This window comes from Eubalaena glacialis, chromosome 20, assembly GCF_028564815.1.
Source record: "Eubalaena glacialis isolate mEubGla1 chromosome 20, mEubGla1.1.hap2.+ XY, whole genome shotgun sequence".
In the NCBI taxonomy this organism is placed as follows: Eukaryota; Metazoa; Chordata; class Mammalia; order Artiodactyla; family Balaenidae; genus Eubalaena; species Eubalaena glacialis.
In genome coordinates, this window is record NC_083735.1 from 13,354,630 (window position 1) to 13,380,327 (window position 25,698).

A 25,698-nucleotide genomic window follows, 5' to 3' on the forward strand; every position below is an offset into this window, starting at 1 on the left:
GAGCAGAAATAAATGAAATAGAAACAAAGAAAACAATAACAAAGATCAATAAAACTAAAACCTGGTTCTTTGAGAAGATAAACAAAATTGATAAACCATTAACCAGACTCATCAAAAAAAAGAGGGAGAGGACTCAAATCAATAAAATTAGAAATGAAACAGGAGAAGTTACAACAGACACCGCAGAAATACAAAGCATCCGAAGAGACTACTACAAGCAACTATATGCCAATAAAATGGCCAGCCTGGAAGAAATGGACAAATTCTTAGAAAAGTATAACCTTCCAAGACTGAACCAGGAAGAAATAGAAAATATGAACAGACCAATCACAAGTAATGAAATTGAAACTGATTAAAAATCTTCCAACAAACAAAAGTCCAGGACCAGATGGCTTCACAGGTGAATTCTATCAAACATTTAGAGGAGAGCTAACACCCATCCTTCTCAAACTCTTCCAAAAAATTGCAGAGGAAGGAACACTCCCAAACTCATTCTATGAGGCCACCATCACCCTGATACCAAAACCAGACAAAGACACTACAAAAAAAGAAAATTACAGACCAATATCGCTGATGAATATAGATGCAAAAATCCTCAACAAAATACTAGCAAACAGAATCCAACAACACATTAAAAGGATCATACACCATGATCAAGTGGGATTTATCCCAGGGATGCAAGGATTCTTCAATATAGGCAAATCAATCAATGTGGTACACCATATTAACAAACTGAATAATAAAAATGATATGATCATCTCAATAGATGCAGAAAAAGCTTTTCACAAAATTCAACACCGATTTATGATAAAAACTCTCCAGAAAGTGGGCATAGAGGGAACCTACCTCAACATAATAAAGGCCATATATGACAAACCCACAGCCAACATCGTCCTCAATGGTGAAAAACTGAAAGCATTTCCTCTAAGATCAGGAACAAGACAAGGATGTTCACTCTCGCCACTATTATTCAACATAGTTTTGGAAGTCCTAGCCATGGCAGTCAGAGAAGAAAAAGAAATAAAAGGAATACAAATTGGAAGAGAAGAAGTAAAACTGTCACTGTTTGCAGATGACATGATACTATACATAGAGAATCCTAAAGATGCCACCAGAAAACTACTAGAGCTAATCAATGAATTTGGTAATGTTGCAGGATGCAAAATTAATGCACGGAAATCTCTTGCAATCCTATACACTAACAAGGAAGGATCAGAAAGAGAAATTAAAGAAACAATCCCATTCACCATTGCAACAAAAAGAATAAAATACCTAGGAATAAACCTACCTAGGGAGACAAAAGACCTGTATGCAGAAAACTATAAGACAGTGATGAAAGAAATTAAAGATGATACGAACAGATATACCATATTCTTGGATTGGAAGAATCAATATTGTGAAAATGACTATACTACCCAAAGCAATCTACAGATTTAATGCAATCCCTATCAAATTACCAATGGCATTTTTTACAGAACTAGAACAAAAAAATCTTAAAATTTTTATGGAGACACAAAAGACCCTAAATAGCCAAAGCAGTCTTGAGGGAAAAAAACAGAGCTGGAGGAATCATACTCCCTGACTTCAGACTATACTACAAAGCTACAGTCATCAAGGCAATATGGTACTGGCACAAAAACAGAAATATAGATCAATGGAACAGGATAGAAAGCCCAGAGGTAAACCCACACACCTATGGTCAACTAATCTATGACAAAGGAGGAAAGAATATACAATGGAGAAAAGACAGTCTCTACAATAAGTGGTGCTGGGAAAACTGGACAGCTACATGTAAAAGAATGAAATTAGAACACTCCCTAACACCATACACAAAAATAAACTCGAAATGGATTAGAGACCTAAATGTAAGACTGGACACTATAAAACTCTTAGAGGAAAACATAGGAAGAACACTTTTTGACATAAATCACAGCAAGATCTTTTTTGATCCACCTCCTAGAGTAATGGAAATAAAAACAAAAATAAACAAATGGAACATAATGAAACTTAAAAGCTTTTGCACAGCAAAGGAAACCATAAACAAGACTAAAAGACAACCCTCAGAATGGGAGAAAATATTTGCAAACGAATCAACGGACAAAGGATCAATCTCCAAAATATATAAACAGCTCATGCAACTCAATATTAAAAAAGCAAACAACCCAATCAAAAAACGGGCAGAAGACCTAAATAGACATTTCTCCAAAGAAGACATACAGATGGCCAAGAAGCACATGAAAAGCTGCTCAACATCACTAATTATTAGAGAAATGCAAATCAAAACTACAATGAGGTATCACCTCACACCAGTTAGAATGGGCATCAGAAAATCTACAAACAACAAATGCTGGAGAGGGTGTGGAGAAAATGGAACCCTCTTGCATTGTTGGTGGGAATGTAAATTGATACAGCCACTATGGAGAACAGTATGAAGGTTCCTTAAAAAAGTAAAAATAGAATTACCATATGACCCAGCAATCCCGCTACTGGGCATATACCCAGAGAAAACCATAATTCAATAAGAAACATGCACCCCAATGTTCACTGCAGCACTATTTGCAATAGCCAGGTCATGGAAGCAACCTAAATGCCCATTGACAGATGAATGGATAAAGAAGTGGTACATATATACAATGGAATATTACTCCGCCATAAAAAGGAACAAAATTGGGTCATTTGTAGAGACGTGGATGGATCTAGAAACTGTCATACAGAATGAAATAAGTCAGAAAGAGAAAAACAAATATCGTATATTAACGTATATATGTGGAACCTAGAAAGATGGTACAGATGAACCAGTTTGCAGGGCAGAAATAGAGACACAGATGTAAAGAACAGACGTATGGACACCAAGGGGGGAAAGTGGCGGGGGGGGTGGTGGTGGTGGGATGAATTGGGAGATTGGGATTGACATGTATACACTGATGTGTATAAAACTGATGACTAATAAGAACCTGCTGTATAAAAAAATAAATAAAATAAAATTCAAAAAAAAAATAAGGGTTCCCTGGATGGTGTGTGTTACCAATCAGCCTTCTGAAAGACAACAAAGAGAAAATTGCAGTTATCCAGAGGGTGAAGCATTTTACCTGGAGCCTTCTTGGGAGAAAGAAGTGGATTGACCCCATAAAAATTAGTGAAGAATTCTCTGAGCAGTAGCCCTGGTATTCCAAACATCCCTCTATCAATATCACCTACCTGGAGGAGGAGTACAAAATTCTAGGCAAGTGTGCAGTCCCCACTGCAGCAAGAAAAGGACTGGAAAGGACCTCAGAATGTCTGATTTAAGGGGCAAATATTTTAAATGACATTAAAAAATTTTTTCTAATTAAAGAAGTAACACATATTCAGTACAGAAACATTAGGAAATTTGGAAAAATCTCAAAACTGGTCAGCTGTAATCTCACCAACCAAAAGATAAAGGCTTTTTGTGTTTGCAAATCTCCAACCAGTATTTTTCCTGATTATGTTTAAAACTAAGATGTGTGAGGGCTTCCCTGGTGGCGCAGTGATTAAGAATCCGCCTGCCAATGCAGGGGACATGGGTTCAAGCCCTGATCTGGGAAGATCCCACATGCCACGGAGCAACTAAGCCCGTGCACCACAACTACTGAGCCTGCACTCTAGAGCCCGGGAGCCACAACTACTGAGCCCACATGCCACAGCTACTGAAGCCCGCGTGCCTAGAGTCCGTGCTCCGCAGCAAGAGAAGCCACCGCAATGAGAAGCCCACGCACCGCAATGAAGAGTAGCCCCCCTCTAGCCGCAACTAGAGAAAGCCCACGTGCAGCAACGGAGACCCAACACAGCCAAAAATAAAATAAATCTAAAAAAAAAGAAAAAAAGTCCTTGATTTTGCCTATGTTAATTTTCTAAATTATGTTTTAAAATTTATAGGTTTTCATGGTCAAAGTGAATGATACCTGATAGTCTTGTGATTGCTTCTCAGTGAACCAGATCGTACTGTTCAGTGGAACTTTCTGAAATGATGGAAATGTTCTCTATGTGCCGTGTCCAATATGGTGACTACTAGCGCCATGTAGCTACTGAACACTTGAAATAGAGGAACTAAACTTTTAATTTCGTTTAAATTAAGTAACCACATGTGGCCAGTAGCTACTGTATTACACCGAGCAAAAATATATTGTATAATCACCGTGATCCCAGGGAACAAAGAAATTCTCTTATTTTCATCTATTCATTATAGAGAGAGAAAAGCGAAATATGACTGGCTTGTAGTTTTTGACATCAGGATTTTATGATTTTTTTTCCTAGCTTGATAAACACTTTATTAATAAAGGTGTATGATCTAAATTCTATAAGACGATTTGTGGAGGTAACCCTGAGGATTGACGTCATCAAAAGAAGTTAGTGGATACGGAGAAGTGTGTGATAATGAACCCAAATAATGTTTTGTTTTCAGTCAACAAATATTTGATCATTTTAGGAGCTGAAACCACTCTTTGGGGTACTGAAGATACAGTGAACCCTGTTCTCATTCTGGGAGTAGGGGTAGAGTAGCCATTAGTTGCAGTCAGACCAGGGTGTATTGAAATGTCAGGAAAGCAGTCCATGGAAAGACTCAACTTCTCTGAAGCGTGTGTTGGTTTAGTGGCTCACACCTTTTGACAGATTCTATGGGAGCCTGTAGGAAATATGAATATAACCCAGTACGCCGAGTTCAGCTTCATGATGGAAAGATTTGGCCGGTATTTCTTTACTTTCCACTCCATCTGGACTTAGTTTCAGTCATTTTTCCCCTCTTATTCATAGTTTTCTTGGGAAAGTATTGTGATACCTTCTTTTCATGTGTGTTTACTTTTCATTCCTTAGTTAATTGGAAGCACCTTGAGGTCAGAGGTTAGCTCTGGAGAAATGTCTCCTTTGAAAAAATATGGCAGCCTTTGCAACTTTCATATTTTTTTCCCCGATTCCATCTTACAGAGGAGGAATGCAACCCACAGAGAGGATAACTTGGTCATAATTAAATAAGCCAGTGATAAAGTAATTCAGTTTCTCAGCTCTTTGACCTTCTAACTAATTCCAGCTAAAAGAGCTCTAGGACCCAATAATGGTATATCTTTAAAGCAACTGAAATACTGATGATAACTTTGAAAGCTAATTGGGAAATACCTCTTTCAGGTGTATTTTCAGATGTAGTTGTTGCTTCTCAAATTGAGAGCATATTTGCCTCCAGGGACCAGGGCCCTATACTGCAGGTTTATACAACCTCAAGATCAACATGGAGGTCTTCCCAGAGGGTCAGTTCACTTGTAAATTTTGGAAAGTAATGTTGAATGTTGTTCAATGGATACAAGTTTTAAAAATTTTATTATTAAGACAAAAGCGATATGTTAGAGAGTATAATATAGAGCTTGCATGAATTTCAGGGAGACTTCCAAACAGAATCTTTTTTTTCTGTGTATTGCAAACTTCTCTGGGCATCCCTTCACTATCCTGTGCAATGGAAAATACTGAGTAGAAATGTCTGAGATACATTCAGGTGTGTTGGAAATGAATAGTCCACAAATCCAAATGCTGTTGTAATAAAATCATAATTGAGAAGGGTAACCTCTCATTTCCCCACACTTTTCCATAGTTTTCTCACCACTTAATATCAAAACTTGACAATTTAAACTCTGTCTTTTAAACTGAAAACTCACAGGCTCTCCGTTTTTCTCACTTTCATCTTTTTCCTTCCTTGCCTTCTTTGGACATTGATTAGAAGAACTGAGGGCAGAGAAATAATCTATCCCACAGTGTAGTATGGAGAGTTGCACATCTCCTCCTTAATTTATTGTATTGTATCCAAAGTGCATCGGAGAAGCCTTAGAGTTTAATTTTCTTTGAATCAATTGTACAGGGTGTTGTGGAGTAGTGGGGAGATGTCTGCACTAAGAATCAGGAGGTCTGGATGCTAATTCTAGCTTTGCTACTAACTCTGTGTTACCTTGGGCAAGTCATCTTCCCCACTTGGCCCCTAGGATTATCTTCAGTCACATGATAATATGCTAGATGACTTTCTGTCTCCTCCAGCTCGAAAATGCTGTTCTGTGTTCCTAATCCTGTGAGAATTGACCGATCCAAAGACGTTTGAAAATTCTATTAAGTTACATAGAATAGCCATGCTCTTCAGTTTGTGTTCACACTGATGCTCTGTAACACTTGGGATACCAAGTGTATTTGTTCTTTAAATATTTAGTTTCCTTGCCTTTACCATACTGCATCAAATCCAACTTAATTGAAATTGTTTCTTCCACCGTAATAAAAATGCACATAACTCAGTAAACCCTGGGCTATAAAGGCCTTGAAATCTTTGGAGCTTTCTGTTTTTGAAACCACTTTCACTGAAGTTTTAATTTGTGCCTTTTCCCCAGCTTTTGTGTAACCAGGAAAGTCTGATCTGTTATGGGTGCCCAAGGATTTTTGTTTAGAGGGTTTCGTCTCTTCCCTTTATTTGTCAATTTGAACTAATGTTCTACCCTGGGCACTTCTCCAAATGTCAGACTATCACCATAGCACGGACAGTTGGATAGATTCTGGGCAAGTTGTGTTAGATGTACATGGTACTTCTAGAAATGCATTTCTGGTAGTATTGTAATTTTCATGCTGGAAATTTTTGACAGTCCCTTTGTGAAACAGGAAAGTACCTCATATCTCTGTGCCTCTCTCTGTTCCTTGTTTAAGCCCTCTTTGCATCTCATTTGGTCTCTCACAATAATTGGCTCTTCCCTTGTCTCAGTAATTAATTATCTTCTCTCTTTGGATGCATCCCATACCCCATTGCCAGAGTAACCTAAACTTTCAGCGTCAGTAGCATCACTCCCCTGTAAAAAATTTTAATGCCTTTCTCCTAGAATTTCGTGTTCTTCAAAATCTTATCTAGCCTGACTTACTCTTTGGCTTCATCTCTACCCATCTCCTTCGTGACTCCACACTAGCCACGCCAGATAGACCCTCAGCCATGCTCCGAAACCTCCTGGACTCTCTACTCCACATCAGCACTGTGCACCCTGCTCCACTGCCTGGAAAGACGTCTCCAACTTTTCTCTTCCTCCCCCTTTCCTTACCCATCTTTGGGGTCCCTTAACTGCTGCCTTGTTCCTGAAACGCTGCCCAGTTCTCGCCATGCTTCCTTGCCATCTTTCTCTTGTATGAGAAATAACCATCTTTCGCTCTTCTCATGGCACTCTGTCCCTCTTTGCCTTGAATGACTCAGACGTTGATGCAAAACTGTGAGGACAGGAGCTGTAACTTCTTCATCCTTGTACTGGCCTCAGCGACAAGCAGGGAGTCTTCCACGTTGTATTTAATAAACATTGGTCGAGTTGAACTACATTGAATTAGGGTAGGTTTAATATAATATTGCTACAGACTAGGATTTTTTTTTTCTTCCCTATTGGTACAGTTTTGCAAAGGGAAGAGAGTCCTGGCATCACAGACTTCTTTCTCCGTGGTGATGGGAGGTGGAGAAGACCCCGGGGGGAGCAACGTCTGACCATGCCGTCAACATAGCTTCCCTCTAATGAGCTGCCGTCAGCTTATACATATTTGTTTTTAGAGATTGTGGGGTTCACATAGGGGTAGTGCTTCTTAGGGGGAGATTTATTAAGGCTATAACAAATAAGTGAAATTTATTGCAAATATCAGGTGGGTCATTTTCTTATTCGTTCAAAGACTCTTCTTAATTGGATCTTAGGACACCTCTTCTTGCCTCCTCTCCTCTACTCCCCGCTATGAGCCCTCTTCTCCTGCCTCATGCTCCTCCCATCCGTACTTCCATACCTTGGTTCATACTTCCTCTCTCCAGGTCATTCATTCATTCAGCACAAATTTATTTATTGCCTGCCGGTGGCTAAGCACCCTTCCAGAATGTATCTCTATGAACAGACTTGTGCTTGCCAAGGGGGAGTGGGGGTGAGGGAGGGATGGATGGGGAGTTTAGGATTAGCAGATGTACACTATTATGTATAGGATGGATAAACAACAAAGTCCTACTATATAGCACAGGGAACTATATTCAGTATCCTGTGATAAACCATGAAGGAAAAGAATATAAAAAAGAATGTCTATATGTGTATAACTGAGTCACTTTGCTGCACAGCAGAGATTGGTACAACATTGTAAATCAACTCTATTTCAATTTAAAAAAAGAATGCATCTGTAAACAATAGAGCATGCAAAAATCCTTCTCTTCATGGAGCTCACGTTCTAACTGATGGAACGCCCTTTCCCTGTTGTCCAGATGCTAGGATGAGTTTGTCCTGCCTGGAAGCCATTCCTGACTGCTTCAGCCCAGATTCTTTCTCCTGCATTTTTAGGGGCACCTGTTACCTCTTCCTCCCTTTTGACAGACATTGTCTTGTATTCTTGGTGCTTTTTATGTGTGAATATCTTATCTGCTCGAGTTCATTAGAAGCTTCTTGAGAGTGGAGACCATGTCATTTGTTCATGAAAAAGTTTGTGTACCCATGTATATACCCTGCCTTATGTACACTATCTTAAGTATTTGCAGTTAGGCCCCTAATAGATATCTTTAATTGATTTGAGGACATTTCATGGCTCTCTGTTTTATCAAGTACAGTCGCCCTAAGACCGTGCTATACCATTAGTCATCAAAGCGTTTTTGAAAGATCCTGTGTGACTGTGTCACTACTGGTGCTGCTACTAAATCCTCTGCCGAGGAACCAGTCCCATGCCAAGCGCAGCCTCTGCCTACACCTCACCAGCCGAGGAGATCACCTCTGCGATATTCTATGTGAGGTTCATAAGTCTTGACTGTAACACTGACGCTATCATTCAGAGGAGCAAAAGGTACCAGGCGGAGGAGGAGGACTGCTAACTATATCTGTAGTTGATTCTTGTGTTCATCTCTCCATCAGAGACTGGCATCTAAGACATCAGAGTGCCTTGATTTCTTGCCTTGATTTCTGAGTTGAGGCTAGTGAGTGTCCGTCATAAAACTCATCTCCTTATTCGTAGGACTGCAAAAGGAGGTTATGGCTTTGGCGGGTCAGTTGCACCCCTTTGCATGGCCATTCGATGACAGTCCATGGCTGAGGCTGGAACACGCTCCGTTAGGGGCTAGAGAACTGAGCAAAGGCACCTGCTCCCAGCCTGGGAGCCTCACTTTACTGGCCTCATGTGCTGACAAAGGGAATTGGCTTCCATTTAAAGGTAAAAGTTGAGGGATGGAGTTCTGTTTTTTTTAAATTTTGTTTCCAGTGGCTATAGTCGACAGGCAGACCTCTGAGGCCTCCTGCCCCAGGTTCAAATCTTGCCTCTGCCACTTAACCAGTTGTGGAAGCTTGAGGAGGGCAATTAATTTCTTTTTTAAATGGTGCTAATAACAGTACTTACCTTAGTGGGTCCTTGTAAAGCTTGGATGAGTTTTTATAGGCGGGCGTAGTAGGCCCACATAGAGATGGAAACATACACGCTTGGATATTAGAAAATGTTTATCCACTTACTAACCTTTTCTATATCATAGAGGAAACTTGAGTTTTTAGCTGTCGAGAGGTGGTCCAGTGACCTAGAGCTGCTTCCCTAGATGCTCTTAGATTGCCAGAGGTCAAGATATCTCGATTTAGATCTTAACTTTTATATAGTACATCATTTCCTTCTTAAGGTGCAGGGTTTATTTATTGGGCATGCCTTCGGACCTTAGAGCGATCAGACTATGCCTAAGAGGAATGGGCTGAGTTAGGTGGATTTCGGTGGATTTATAATGACTACCAACATAAACAAGCTCAGAGAGTGTTGAGCAAAGGTGAGCTGTCTCGGGAGGAGGCCCTGGCGCTGGGCCGCAGACTGAGTCATTGTCACGGCGGGGAGCTCAGGTGGCATATCCAAGGAGAGGAATTAATGCATTGGAAGGCAACATCACAACCAGACCGTTTCTGATAAGACGAATATGGCATAATTGATGACGTTTTCTTTCTTTTTTTTTAATTGCATAAATGAGACCTGATTTAATCGCAGATAATGTGAAAAAGTTCTCTAGGGGTTGAAAGTGTGACAACAGCCAAAAGCCTACCACTGTCTTAGACCAGGTGAATATAAAGTCCAGAGTGGGGGAGGTTATGGTGCTGTGGGGAGACACAGTTAGAGTCTATCTCGTTCTTCATATGACATTTTTAGAAGGAGTTTGATACGCCCGAGCGGGAGCAAAGGCGAGGAACCAGGAGGGCAGAGGATTTGAAAAGTGTCAGGTGGTAGAAGGAGCTGAAGAAGCTTTATTTAATCTTGTTGAGATGGAACGTACCAGCGGATCCATAAATGCACATAGACTTACCTACGGTGTCCCAGACTGTGGGCAGCTAGAGAAGAGACGGCTTAGAATGTAGGCACGGGATTATTATTTGTAGCCATCAGATGAGTTATCAGACAGAAGAAGGTTCTACGTTGTTTAGCTTTCCGAGGGCGGAATGGGAACCACTGTGTGGGGTTCCAGGACTCAGCTGGCGGGGGAGGCCTTCACCGGAGGATGTGCCTGGCTTGGATGAGGCCCGAGCTCTGAGGGAAGAGGTCCTTGAAGATGGGCTAAATCACAGGTGCGAAGACACCCTGTGATTCTGGTGGAGCTTTAGCCTGGCAACCCTTCTAACTCAGAGATTCGGGATAGTCTTGCTGAGAGGTTCATTACATTTTTGTACTTCCCAGCTGCAGCCTCATCCTAGACTTCATCTTTATTGTTGGTTAGCTACTGTATTCATGAGGATGTGGGAGAATTTGCTCTGCAGACATCCTCAGCTACCCAAATCTACTTCATTTCAGAGTAGGGGATAATTTATCGGTATCTCTCTGGTTCCTGAGTGGAGCTAGTGAGAGGTGCCTGCTTGGGTATTATTTTGTTTGGGGGAGTTTGGGCAGAATTATTACCAACACAACAGCATTCATGTCCTTCTTAATTATTCTTTTCCTCTCAGACTCCATTTTTTTGTGGTCTTAACAGGATGGTTGATATTCCTCTTCTCCTTTCCTCTCTCCCAACTCCCACCCCTTTTCCGTCTCGAGCCATTTCTGTGTCGTTTCTTGTACTGTAAACAGAGATGAACCATTTTCTCTACGGTTCTGTCGAAATAAGTTCCTCTGTGTGTCCGTGTGTCCGTGGGTGTGGAAATACGATGTGTACACGTGCCTGTGCATGAGTGATTCAGCGTGGGGCTCATCAAGCGTGCGGTGCAGTACAAACAGTGCAGTGAAAAGGATGCTTTTGCATAGATCTGGAATGGCTTTTTTGTGCCTTACTGATCTGAGGCACAGAAATTCTAAAAAAGAAAAGAGAAAAAGCAGAGGAAGCAGCAATGTAAAAGAAACCCTATGCATCATCCCACCCCCCTCCCCGCCGTGGTTTCCGTGGTGTTGGGAGCTCAGGGGCACCTCATGGGGAGAACGAGCTCTTGACATAGTGACCTCATTCCCCATGCCGCCCTTCTCCTGGCAGAAGCTGTGCTGGCTCCCGGGCTGTCTCTGCTGCAAGGCGGCTGGCACTGCATTGGGAATGATGCGACCCAGGCTTGCAAGGACTTGCCCGGCAACTGGAATTCATGACAAATAGCTCGCTGCAGCTAAACTTTGATCCAGGGTACAGTCGAACCGCCTTTTACACACAGGAGGGAGACACGTCCTTCTCTGCAATGAAAAGCCAGCCTTAAAAAAAAAAAAGAAAGAAAAAACAAAAGAGCACATGTGTCAGGTTTATAATTATGAACTGGTGAGTATATGATGCCAGATCATTGTTAATGTGTGTGTGTGTGTTTTCTCCAAGCATCTGGAGGTATTTGCCCTTTTCCCTGTTTTCATGATGAAAAGATCTGAGTTGGTGCTCAATGCATGGGAGGGGCTCCTGGGCTCCTTGGAGAGGAGGATGTGCCCCTGGCAGCCCCGGGCCTGGGGTGCATTCCCAGCCCAGAGTCTCCGCATTGCACAGACAAAGGAGCCCGTACCGACAACCAGAGGCTGTAGCTTTTGTTGGAGTGATGACTCATTTCAGCTCACAAAGGATTCTGGGCAGGGTAATGAGAAGTCAGGTTGGCTGATCCGTCCCTATGACTTCACTTTGCAGAGAACAAGGCAGAAGAGGAGTGACACTGCAGATTCCCAAGGCACTGCAGTGGGATATTGGCTCAGGACCAGTGGCCGTGATAGATGGGACTAGGCATGGGACGGGATGCCAGCTGTTCCAGGCAAATAGGAGGAAAGAATGGGAAAGAGGATTTTTTCCCTCTAAAATCATTACCAGCAAAGTCCATTCATAAAGCTTTTTAAAGGTGCTTTTTGCCAGCTTTTGAGCTGAACTTGTTTCAGTATCTCCAGCCCTGAATTGTCAGAAGAGCTGAGAGTTCTGGGACTCATTTTTTTTTTCCAAGTAGACGTACCAAGGTAAAGTACCAGATTCCTGTTGGGTGCAACGTGCCCTCAGTAGCCAATCTGAAATGCTCATTTAGGATATTATGACTTGAAAGTTTACTCTTTTTCTTATTCCAGATTCTAGGACGTCCGTTTCTGTTACTGGCTCTTTCTTGTGCCTGAATACTACCCCCTAGCATGCACCAGGCTTTAGCGCCAAAGCTACCTGGGGGATAGAGCCAGTCCAGAAAGGGTCAGGTAGGTCTCCCCTGCTTTTCTTTCAAGAGTTGTTGTGTGCAAAGAAATATGGTAAAATGTATCCATATTTTGTATGGATATGGATACAAATGTATGGTAATCAACCCCCTCGATAAGGGTGCCCTGTCCTCTGAAACATGGTCTTGCTGTGATAATCCCTCCGCAGCCTCAATCTTAGGCAGTAGAAGTGCTTCATGGAGGTGCCCACCAGATGCAACCTCGCCAGCATGATTCATGTCACAGCCTCACATCAGAAACTAGAGTCAGCTGTAGGATGTGCAAATAGGAAATAATTAAACTGCTCCAGATTTCCATCAGCTGTAATATCTCTTTCACTCCTCTGATGGAGGCATTCAGTAAATATTATTTGAAATTTTTTCTTCTCAATATAGTCCCTAAATTTGTGTGTTATTTGGCCTGTTAACCTACATGCAATGCACTAAAATCCAAGAAAGCCTGCTTTATATGCTCAGAGACTGCTTCCAACATCGGACAGAGGTTGCTATTAACTGCTGAGGAAGTAAGCATATTTCATCATAGTCCGTTGTAGGATCCAGATGATTACAGAGCTGTTTTCTTACAACATCCATGGGCTTTTCACACAAAAGCTTTTTTTTTTCTTTTTAAATAGTGAGGTGGTAAAATTTGGTTCTCAAATGTACATTACATGCTACGTTTCCAAAGTGAAACTTGGCAAATCTGAAAGCATGGTTTTACGACTTCATCAAATTTATGGTTTTAGCGCTTTCCGTTAAAAAAATATTTCTGAGAATGTTAAACGCATTTGTAATAATAATTAGAACATTTTAGAATAATGCAAACCGTACGTTGGACAGGCCCCTCAAACATCTCTTTTCTCTTTGCTCTCATATCCACCCCCATAGCTCACCCTTTCACCGAAGGAAAGAATGCTTGTTTCCTTTCTTTGTGCCTAGTACTTGACATTTTCAAAGCAAAGTTGAGGATGTTGAGTCAGTTTCAAAGGATGTTTGATCACATCATACCATGTTGAGAATATAATGTCCCCACACCCATCAGTTCTACTTATCCTTAAATACCTTATTCAAAATCTCCCTCCCACAGAAGGGCTTTCTCTGATACTCCAGCAGGAAGTCATTTCTTAGTCCTGTTATAGAATTAACTTCTCTAGATAGACAGATAGATAGATATAATTAGACCAAATTCCTATTATAGGAATTATAGGAGTTAATTTGCTAGCCATTCAAGTATTTTCTTCTTACATCTCTTCTAAGGACATTTTAAACAGTAATTTGAACATATTATAATTGCTTATATTTCTACACATTTATATCATGTTTCCCCACCTAAATTATAAGCTCACTGAAGGCAAGGATCAAGATTTGTGCCTTTCTCTACAATTCCCATCTCCTAGCAGTTCTCTACACATGGAAAGCACTCAACAAAGAGTTGATTAAGAAGAAAGGAAGTGCAAAAAGCATTAATTTGTCACAGAGGGTGCGAATGATCTATTTGTTCATTTAAATAGTCTTCCCCAGGTAGACTGATGCTGGGGTGGACCTCAAGAGTTAAGTATGTAACTCTAGAAATGATGATTGTTCTTACCTTGAGATATGATTACAGATAGTGCCTTACACTGCTTGTAAAGGATTGTTGTTGTTAAGAACAGATGTGAAGGTGAGTCCCTTAAATATGGACACTGATTGTGGTTTATTTGAATAAGAAGAATAATATTATTGGACAAGCCATCCTTAAGTAAGGAGTATGCTAAATTCTGAAGTTTTGTGTGGAAGTCACTCTTTTGAATCCTACAGGACGTTTTCCTTAGAAGAGATAACCATAATGACTTTTTGCCTCCCAGGTTCCATCAGAAATTATTTAGCTCCTAGCATCACTGATCTTTAGCACTAAGAGCATTATACTTAGGTGCTGAGTTTCCTTTCCCTTTCCCAGGTAAAGGATTGGCCCAGACAAAATCTTAAAATAGGCCAACTTTATATACTTGCGACTCTCTATCCAAACAATTTCCCACCTTCTGTTGTTCTTCTCTCTCCAAAGTCCCTACGTAATGCATGTTTCCCATTCCCTTCCAACCCAATAATACATCCCAAATGCTGTATGTTTATAAATATATCTTAACTTTTCTGCCTCCCAGGCAAACTATTCCATTCACTCAGTGCCCATGCTCACAGATAAGAATCAAGAGGTGAGCAATCTGATTAAACTAATTCATACTAGTGTGAGATAGACCACTACCCTCCTAGCCTTTCCACGCCTTAGATGATTTTTTAAAGGCTTTTTTTTAAAGATCAAATGATTTTCCTATTAGTAGAAATTCAAACACCATAAAAGAGTAAGTTAAATAAATTTAGATAGGCTTGGGGACAATAATTTTAATACTAACTACTTATTAAGTATCTATTAGGTGTCAGGGACCATGTCAGCACTTAATCCCCTCAATAACTCTACAAGGTGAACATCACTGTGTACACCTTACAAAAGAAGACAGTGAGACTCAAAAAATGAATTAATTTGCTCCAAATCACACAGCTAATGAGGAGCAGATCTGGGCTCTGAACTGAAAGTTTTGGCTTACAAAGTCCACGGCCTCTACCACTGTCTTGTAATGCCAGACTTTGGCGAGGAAAGTTACTTCCGGTACAGTGAGTTGGGAGTTTTTTCTGTGTGTGTGTGTCTGTCTGGCCTTTTGTACTCTTTCATCCCTGTGTACTTGTCTATAGTTCTGTCAATGACAGCGTGAACGGGTGGTAGGTGTTCCTTCATTGGGGAGTTGGTGGCAGTCATTCTGTACGATTTGGTTGTAATTTGGGAACTATCAACGTATACATTTGAACTGTATTTAATTAGGCCTTCTGGTTCTATTACAACTGTATTTTACAGAAATTGGTTGCAGTATAGTTGGGACCTAAACAGATGAAGCAAAGAAAACAAAGGTTAAGAATCAGCTGTGGTGATTCTAACTTAAAAAGAGTGGAAGAGAGTGACCCTGGATATTTTACACTGATTTATGGAACTATAGTTGAGAAATATCATCAAAAGAATTTGGAGCATCTGATATGTCTCTGGTGTTAGGCTAGGTTCTGATACAGAATGGAGAAGGAAGAGAAGTATGTGATAGCTTAAAATAGGGCTTTAGATTCTGTCCTACATGATGCGCTTATAATGAAGAAAAAGAAGACGCTCTATTGCACAGGACTCTTGTTAGCCAGGTGCCTTACAGAATTGCATGACATCTGAGAGCTCTTATTACCTGTTGTCATCTAGGACTGGTATTTCATCATGATTTTATCGCTGGTGGTAAATGGCCTTCACTTAGCCCTGGATGAGGGACTAGGGAGCAAGGAGGCTGCTGTTGATGGGAAACATCTCAGCGGTTAGCAGGGTCTTACCTTGCCTCGTCTATATGTGTAGTACCTATTTACTCAACAACATTTGAGTGCCCGATGTGTGAATGTTTTATTCCATAGTGCCTAACATACACCCCACTCGGGTTATAATGTGGAGACTTCTTAGCAAAGGTTTGAATTATGGAAACGGATAATTGGCCCGATGGCTTATATTTTCATTGTGACTTTTCAGCTACAAATCTATTGCAGCAGCGGAACAGTCTAGAAGTGTTCGATGTCTCTGATTAGAGAGATGTCTGTTATCATCCTTGGTGATGGTGAAGACAACTCCCGAACTACGGAGTTCTCACTTCTCCCTGTCCATTGATTGCCTTCTCTATCTGATTCTCCACCCTTTGTGACTTGCATCTCTGCTTATCCTATGACAGTTTTTCATCAGTAGTCAAATCTCAGTAGCAAGAGTAGTAGCTAATATGACTAATGAAAGCTTGTAGCCTGGGGAAGATAATGGGTTTCTTCTGTAAACCAATGAACCAGTTGATCTGTCATTACACCTAGTGCATCTCTGCATTAGACAGGCTGCTAAGCAGATTCAGGTGATACGGTGGACGTTAACCCGTGTGTGTGTGTGTGTGTGTGTGCGTGTGTGTGTGTGTGTGTGTGTATCTGCCATCTGCCACCATGACCACTCTTATTTAACTCTCATTAGAAGTTTCTTAGTAAGTCATAGCTAATAGACACCATTAACTGTAGTATTATTAATGAGAGCCTCTTATTTACATTTTCTTTTGTATTAAAACAATTTATCTAAATAATAAGCTTAGGACTTAGACCTTCTTTAAGAGAACTCCATCAAGTGTTGAAATAAAGCACCAGGGAGCTTTAGAAAAGCTGTTAGAGAGTTTCTAAATTTTCCAAAAAAATTTTTTATTGTCAACTTTACTGCCATCGACGATTGCAATGAAGACTCAGCCTTAAATTTCTGAGATCAGTGGCATTTCAGCCAGACATACAGTAAACTGGTAAAAATGCCTTTTTCAATGCCGGGTGCCTTTTAAATATCAGACACAAACATTTGAAAGTCAAGTATAATAATTTGGTTTCAAGGGAAAGCTGCTTAAAATGAAGCAGCGTGTGAGTTGATGGGGGTCGTGTGTTCTGGCTTCCTGTAAGGGTATTTCAGTCTGCAAGAGGGTGTATAGGAAGGGGATGTGTGTTTTTTTAGAACAGCTTTTTAAAAAAGAACCGTCTGTTAAAAGAACCAAAAACAACACCTATACATAAAATCGGGGTTAATAAATTGAACTAAATTGTAAAACACAAGATTCGTCTGATGTTCTGCCTCCGAGAAACTGTTCACTTAACCTTAGAGAGCTTATGATTTCCCCAGGCCCAAGGGTATTGAAGATAAAACTCGGCACATTCGTCGTTCTATGAATAGTTTGTTGAAAGGAATAGACCTGTATTATCACTGTGCCCACTGTACATTTTACAGGCATGTTTGACCATTTTTATGAGTCACGGTATATACTGCATGTGGTAGTTTTATTGGCATCTATAATTTTAACTTTAGTGTTAATTTTGGCAGTCCAGAGAACAAAAACAAGCACACTTTGGTCCTGAGTTACTTTGAGTTAGAAAAGAGTAAATTATGAAGCCTTTATTACAAGGGAAAAAATTAATAGCCAATCTATTTTGCTATCCTTTTTAAAATTACAGCCTACTTTTTCCGGTTGGATGAGCATTAAACTAGTTTTCTCCAGCAAGACAGAAATAGAGCTAGACAGCAGTACTATATTATGCTTTTATGCCAGAATTCTGCTGCATTGATATAGAATCAAAGAATTTGAGAGTCTGAAGCAATCTTTGAAATTATGTCATCCAAACCCTCATCTACAGACACAGAGTGGTAATTATATTTTGTTATAAGAGACTGGGCACTTGTCAAACTATCTCCTGAATGCCTTTTTATATTGGCAGTTTCGCAATGATAAATTAGTACAGTTTCAGAACTACATTTGTAAATAGGTTCCTTTGGTTCATGAACTTCGTTAGGGTCAAAGGTAACTCTTCAATCCAGAATACAGAGTGAATTGACATTTACGATGGAAAACAGTATGTAAAAATAAAGAGGAAAACAGGATAATTCAAACGGAATGCTGGTACTTGGGAAAAAAAGATTATTTAAAGAAGGCTAAGATAGAAGATGAACTTTGGGGAACTTTCAAGGTTGTATTATAGTTTATTGTGATGTGATCCACCTGGAAAAATTACAGCTTTCCTTTTCGTATTTGAACGGTATGAAGATGGGTACTTTAAGATGAAAGGAAATAGATTTATGTTTGTCTTTCTGGTAGGTATCTTTTGGAAAGCTATGGGTATCATCTGGGAAGGGGTGAACGTAGGTTGTCATGGAAGTCACATCTTCTTAGTTGTGTCCCTCCTCCGCCCTGCCCTGCATGCATACGCAAAGGTTAGGGAGCACAGAGAACCTAAATTAGTGACTGGGGAAAATGGCATTCATAGAGAACTGAGCTTTATTATAGTTCTTACTTTTTTTTTTTCCTACAAAAAGAACCAAGATAGGAACAATTTTGGAACTCGAGTGCCCAGAGGTTTGGGGTATCTAAGAGGCACTCAAATAAATTTCTTGAAAGGATGAATTATGTGAGAGGGAATTTTTTGAAAGAATTCCAACTAAAGTAACTGGCCAGAAGTTGGAAGGGAGAGTAGATAGAGGGGGTTAAATAGTAAAAATGCATGGGCATGATAAAGATATTTCTGAGGTGGAAGTCACCATCTGTAGAAGATAAAAGACAGAGGAAGTCGGCCCATGCATGATATCTGCTTCTTGTCCCAGACCCTCCTTCTCTGTTGCCTGGCGGTGGTAATAGTCACCAGTTTGTTCCCCACAGTTGCACAAGAGTGATTTTCTAACACAAACGTGTCATGTAATTCCCCTGTATAAACATACACAGGGTTCCCATCAGCATAAAGTGTAAGAGCTCAGCCTTCTGGTCTACCAGGAGGCTACATTTCTCTCCATTCTCACCCCCAGCCTGCTCCAGATGTGCCAGAATAGACCCTCAGCATCCCCAGCTCAGCACGCTGCGCCGTGCCCTGCACACGCTCACTCCCGCCTCTGGTACAGTGGCTGCATCCTTCACTCTCCTCCTCACCACCAGACACATTTATCTTTGTCCTTATACTTCTTAGCTGACTGTAGTACCTTAAATGAAAGAAGTGTCCAAATATTCACTGAGATATTTGAAATCTAATGTGAAATGCTCTTAAAATCAACGAAGTTTACTTAGAATTGTAATATTGTCATGCCTTCTCACATTTTAAATTAATTTAACAGAAATTTATTGAATGCCTGCTCTGTCCAAGGCACTGTGCTTGGCTTGATCTGAATGATCCTGGATTTGACAAATGTTCCCTGAGGACTGGACTTAAATAGATGTTTGTAAGAAAATAAAGCTGAAATAAAACCTATTTACCCTTGCTTTCTAGAACAATAGGACAGAATTATAGCAGTTTAGAAAGAATTGGCTGGCCCACAAAGTAGCCATGAGCTTTTACAGGAGTTGTCTTTATGAATATGTTCAGAACTAATTCTGGCAATAGAAAAATCCATCCTATAAATTATAGACAAGTAACAATTCATAGTTTATGCAAAATGTGGTCGTTTCTGTAGATTATGATGACCAATAATATTTTAGCAGTATTTACATTCCTTTGTTTTCTTCTTTGACCATAAATGTGGTCCAGTTGTTGGAAGTATTTTCTAGTAGCATATTTTAAGAATGACTTGTTGGTTCCTTAAGTAGGTCTGATATAAGATCCAAAGAAAATCATTGCAAACTTGAATAAGATGTTGTGTTGTGTTGATCGATACCTATAATTCCTTTTATATAGATCTTAAATGCATGTCTTAACCCTCACTTAATGTATAATTATTTTTCTGTGGTAACTGCTATGTTTTGGGCAGAATTAATAGTGAGAGTCTTAGAAATTGCGTGGTTAAGTATATTTGGTCTCATTAAATTCTGTGTTTGTTTTGCAATTATTTAGCAACATATATGAATAAAATCACAACTCTTTGAATACCCTGAGCAATTCCTTGGATTCTGATGTTGTAAATGGATATTCATTCATTCAGCAAACAAGTACTGGGTGTCTGGTGTGAGCTCTGCGTTATTCCAGGCACTGAGAATGTAGGAATGTGGGGTTCACGTTTCCTTCTGTCATGGAGCTTCTATTCTAGTGGGTGAGACAGACGGTGTACCAGTACACACATACACACATTCAGAGAGTGAAGACAGTGACTTGGAAGGACCCTGGTACCAATTCCAGTGGGGGGGGGGTCCCCACTCCACCAGCAATTCTCTGACACCAGCTGAGTGTCCTACAGTTCATCCCAATTCCAACACCATCTACCTGGAAAGCATCAGATCCAGATCCCATGGGTTAAGGGCTCAGTCCACAGAAGTGCCCTCACCGCACCCCACCCCTGACCACAGATGCCACTCGCAAACCCAGATTGTCACCTGTGTTCTGAAAGACTGGTGATAGATTGGAGGCTCCCACCACCCCCTCCTTGGGTTCAGTTACTTTGCTAGAGCGGCTTACGGGGAGAAACACTTTACTTACTAGTGTGCCAGTGTATTATAAAAGAATACAAGTCAGGAAGAGCCAGGTGGAAGAGATGCATAGGGCAAGGAATAGGGAGAGGGCACGGAGCTTCCATGCCCTCCCAAGGTGCACCGCCCTCCCCAATCTCCACGTATTCAGCAACCTTGGAAGCTCTCTGAACCCCATCCTTTGGGTTTTTATGGAGGCTTCATTACATAAGCATGCTTGCTTAAATCATGGGCCATTGAGGATTGATTCAACCTCCAGCCACTCTCCTCTCCCCGGCAGAGGTCAGGGGGCGGGGCTGAAAGTTCCAACCCTGTAACCACGTGGTTGGTTCTCCTGGCTATGAGTCCCCATCCTTAGGTACGGGTCCAAAAGTCACCTCACTGATGTAACAAAGATACCTTGATCTCTCTCACCACTTAGGAAATTCCAAGGGTTTTAGGAGCTCTGTGCCAGACATGGGGATGAAGACCAAACATATATTTCTTATTATAAACCATCATATCCAGTAACATGAGAGAGAGTGCGCTGTGGTTTTAGGACAGCATTAGATCGGGTGCCTGGGCAGGGCTTCCCGAGGAGGCCCTGTTTAAATGGAGATCCAGAGGAGGAGAAGCAGCCCGTCCTGCAGAGATCTGCGTGAGGAGCATCCCAGGCAGGGGCTCAACAAAGGCAAAGGCTCTGAGTGGGAAAAAAGCTTGGTGAGTTCAAAGAACAGAGGAAGTTGTGAGCATGCTGTAGGGAGGAGCGGGAGAGGGGTCAGGGGATGGTCCCGGAGGTGGGCGGACAGGCTCAGGCCAGTGCAGACCTGGCAAGGAGTTCCGATCTCCTAGGCGCAGTCGGCAGTCACTGTAGGATTTCATGCAGGGAAGCAGCGTGTTTTACGCTTTTCTAAGAAGACTGCTCTGTGGAGAAGGGAGTGTTGGGTAGGAGAGAGGGCTGGGAGGCATCAAGCCATTGTCATGGGCCAGGTGAGGGGGGACAGTGGCCTGGGGTAGGGGTCGCATGGCAGATGGAGTGGAGGCAAGAGACCCAGGAAGCATGTGGATGTAGAGGAGACAGGATGGCCGGTGGGGTGGGACGGGAGCGAGAAGTAATTTATCTTAGTGCAGTATAAAAACAAGAGGACGTGGGGATGGTCACTTAGAGCATCCGAATTCCGTTTGGTTCTCTCTCCTGAGTTAAATGTTATTCCACATATTCAGTATTATAGTGAAACTGAGCTTTTTCAATACCAATGCGTTTCAGAGACACTTAAAGCTTACTTGCCTCTTACAGTTGGCTGCAATGACTGAAAACAAATTAACTTAGAAGATCACTAAACGTTTGATATTTGTTAGTTAAACTAAACAAAGAATTTCAGCTAAAAGCATAAGGACAAGCATGCCCTAAACTCGTTAATTTTGCTAATAGTCTTTCCTTTTTTACAGAAAGCTCAAGTTCCCTATAACCTATACAAAATTAGAAAATAAACCTGCATTATTTTAAAAAATCCTATTTAGTATTTTTGTATCTTTAGTCTTCTGAGAAGTCCATAAGTATGATAGGCAAATTCTAGAAGGTGTTTCCCTCCCAAATGATGCACAGGTCCAAAGGTACTAGAACGTGCTTTGATGTCCGCCCCCCCCCCACCCTTGTTAGCTGACCCCATTGTCTTTTTCATCTGACTTATAAAATTATTCCAGGGACTTCCCTGGAGGTCCAGTGGTTAAGATGCCGTGCTTCCCAGCCGCATAGCACAGGGCGATCAGCTCGGTACTTTGTGACCACCTAGAGGGGTGGGATAGGGAGGGTGGGAGGGAGATGCAAGAGGGAGGAGATATGGGGATATATGTATATGTATAGCTGATTCACTTTGTTTTACAGCAGAAACTAACACACCATTGTAAAGCAATTATACTCCAGTAAAGATGTTTAAAAAAAAAAAAGATGCCGTGCTTCCACTGCAGGGGGCATGGGTTCCATCCCTGGTCGGGGAACTAAGATCCCACATGCCACATGGCATGGCCAAAAAATTCCAGGTGACTTTGAAGTCCACGTAACCAACCTAGCAACTCTTAAGAAACCTGCCTCACTGCGGCTCATCCTCTCCTGTAGAAGGTGGAGGGACAGAGAAGGATCCACAGGAGAGATCTTTAGAGCGGCTATGGCTGAGCTACGCGGCCACCATGGGGAGGGGAGATTTGAACATGAGTAGCTCCAAACACACCCCTCTACTGCATCTCACCACCACTATAAGTTCATCCTTTACACAGAAGCCTTTAGAATATGGTTGTGTTTGAATGAAGGGTACAACAGTTTTTCAAATATTTAAATACACTCTTCTAGGCAGTAGCAGGCTTGCCTACTGAGATGGTCACAATCCACATAATTCTGTCAGTTTTGAGTCACCAACATGAACTGAGCTTCACCAGCCAGTGAGTGAAACTCACATCCTCAGCAGCAGCCCAAAATTCCGTGTTCCAGCTTCGGCCCTCTGCTACCCCAACAAATATTTGCAAGCATCTCTCAGAGGTCTATCTCTTTATGAGACTTACATCCCACAGGCCCCGGCAGTCCGTGGGTTCTAAGTTAGGTCAGTTCCTGGTTTCTGCTGTTCTGGATTTGTGTATTTCCCCCCTCTCTCTGGCTGTTGAGGAAGTGTCTCCCTCTTGTCGTACCCATCGTACAGAGAAGGGAGCCACAGCAGAGCTGATTGGAGCCCCGAGGGATGCAGGAAAGAGGGGAGCGTTGGACTGAGCTGGGCTTGGGGCTGAGGGGGGTCAGGCTTCAACCTTTGACGCTGGGGTCCTGCGGCCCCATCTGGTGCACCTGTTAGACTTCCCCCCTCACCTGTCGGTTTTCATTCCCAGGTGCTGGTGCCTGGTTTTATCCATCAAGCCATTTCCCATCCATTCCATCAAAGCAGGGTTCACGTTCTTTCCCAAAGGGCCTCAGGATTCCCCCATCAGACTAGGAGTTGTGGCTGGAGGCAGCAGGCTGGTCCGCCCCAGGGCACCCAGACACCTTCCTGGAGGGTGTTGCTTAATGCCACAGGTCAGCCCAAGTCCGGTTCTGGTTAGTCACGGTGATTTATAACAAGAGTGAAATCACACTTGGAAACAAGAGGAGAGATTATGTAAATCCATGTGGGAAAGAAGCTTAGAAGCTCACAGGTTTTCAACTCTGCTGATGGTTTCACCCCCTTCCTGAATGGCCTTTCTCAAGTGAAACCTTACAGAACCCCAAGGAGGAAACAGGTAGCACCCAGATGTCAGGGGCAGATTTCCCTGCCCTCCCACCTCTCCCTCTGCTGGGGGCACCCCTCCCTGCCCCCAGAAACCTCCCCGGGGAATGCTAAGGATCCTTCCTTGGAACATGACTTGAAAATCACCACACCGTGACGCCAAGGTCGCAGAAAGGAAGGCAGTTATATGCATTGAATGTTGCCGTCCGTCTCCCCAAGAGCCACGTCTGCCCCTGGCTTCTGGGTCTGCAGCCTCCCCCCACCTGCATTGGCTCTTTCAGATGCAAATGTGTGCAGGATGCCAGAGACCCTCCTGGGTGGTAAGATCGTCCTCCACGTGGCCACCGGAGTCCTCTTCTTGAAATTCATATCTGACCTTGTCATTCCTTAAATTCCTTCTCTGGCGCACCATCCTTCATAGAATGAAGGCCTTGGGCGCTCAGCTCTTTGCTGATAATAGTCCCTATATACCTGCCCCCCTTCTCTGCTGCTCCCCAGAAAATACCCCTGTGCCCCACAGCCACCTGGCACACTCCCGCTTCAGCACCAGATTCAGGCTGCACGACCTTGGTAAAACCTCCTCTCACTTCCTGGTTCTAAGCTCCATCTTCACCTCCAGCTGGTGTACATCACTCTACCCGCTCTGCCCCAGAGTTTATTTTTCAGCCTTCTCTGGTGCACGGTGAACGTTGGTCTGTCTCCTCCGCTTAAATGGAAACTCCTTGAGGGTAGAGATGTTGGTGGGAGGGGGCTTATTCACTTTCCCAAATGACTCCCAAGCCCCCAGCAGACGCCTGGGGCAAAGGGCACCCAGCGTTTGAATGAATGAATCCTCAAGTTCCCACAAGTGCATTTGTCGGGATGTGAATGACAGTTATTAAACAAATCAGCTCCGAGTTAATAAAAGCAGAGATCATTTGAAGAGGCTCAGTTGTTGCAAGCCTTTCAGTAGCAAGTCTATTTAAACGAGATCTCAGGTTTTAAACGCAAGTCTTCTTTGTGGAAGCAATTGAAGCTTCCGCCGTTCCGTGCACGTCTTTCCACCTGAGTGGACGTGGCTGTAACGCACCTCAGTGTTGAGGGTTGATTGTATTCATTGCACAAGGAACAGGTGAGAGTCACGGGAGGGGCGCGTGTGTGTGGAGGTGTGTGTGTGACAAGTGGCTGGGTCTTAATGAACCACTTACTTGAAAATTGTCTTTTTACAGGTGATGTGTCACCAATCAGTATGTCTCCCATCAGTCAATCTCAGTTTATCCCACTCGGGGAAATCCTTTGCTTGGCCATCTCCGCAATGAACTCGGCAAGAAAACCTGTCACCCAAGAAGCACTGATGGAGCACCTGACCACCTGTTTCCCAGGTAACAAGAAAAGAATGAGGCACTTCCCAAATGGATGTGTGCTCTGGCTGCCCTGGGACTTCCTATGGCCAGTTCATCCCACGTTTAAGTTCAATAGGAAAAGAAAAATCTTTGACAAAACTGACCAGTAACTTTTCTTAATTCTTAATTTCTTAATTAGTTCTGTAATTAAAAACCAAGGCACTAGTTTCACTTCAAAAATAATTTGCCTTCTTCAGCTGTAATAGTTTTTAATTGGCACTGAGGGAAAGAAATTAAATCAGAATCCTTGAAGAATTCTGTGAAAAACTACCACAATTCCATTTAACCTTTACAACACAACCTTCTTAAAGTCCGTGAACATCTTCATTCATGGGACCGGGTCAGAAACAACTGAAAATTTGAGTCCTAAGGGATTCAGCTACAAAGAGAGTAATGTCAAAAATAAACATTATCTTGCATGCTCATGTCACGGCCTGATGAGTTTTAAGAGTATGCTATTTGATAAATTAAACTGACCTTATTTTAAAAGAAA

The 25,698-nt window shown here is 42.0% G+C and overlaps 1 protein-coding gene across 4 annotated transcripts in view; it reads left to right on the forward strand.

The window, feature by feature from the left end:
- STOX2 (storkhead box 2) overlaps positions 1-25,698 on the forward strand; it is a 207,094-nt gene that overhangs the window by 165,120 nt on the left and 16,276 nt on the right. For all 4 annotated transcript variants that reach the window (XM_061177531.1, XM_061177532.1, XM_061177533.1 and 1 more), the window contains one exon: positions 25,032-25,184. In XM_061177531.1, the coding sequence (XP_061033514.1) occupies positions 25,032-25,184 (153 nt within the window). The remainder of the gene's footprint in view (positions 1-25,031; positions 25,185-25,698) is intronic.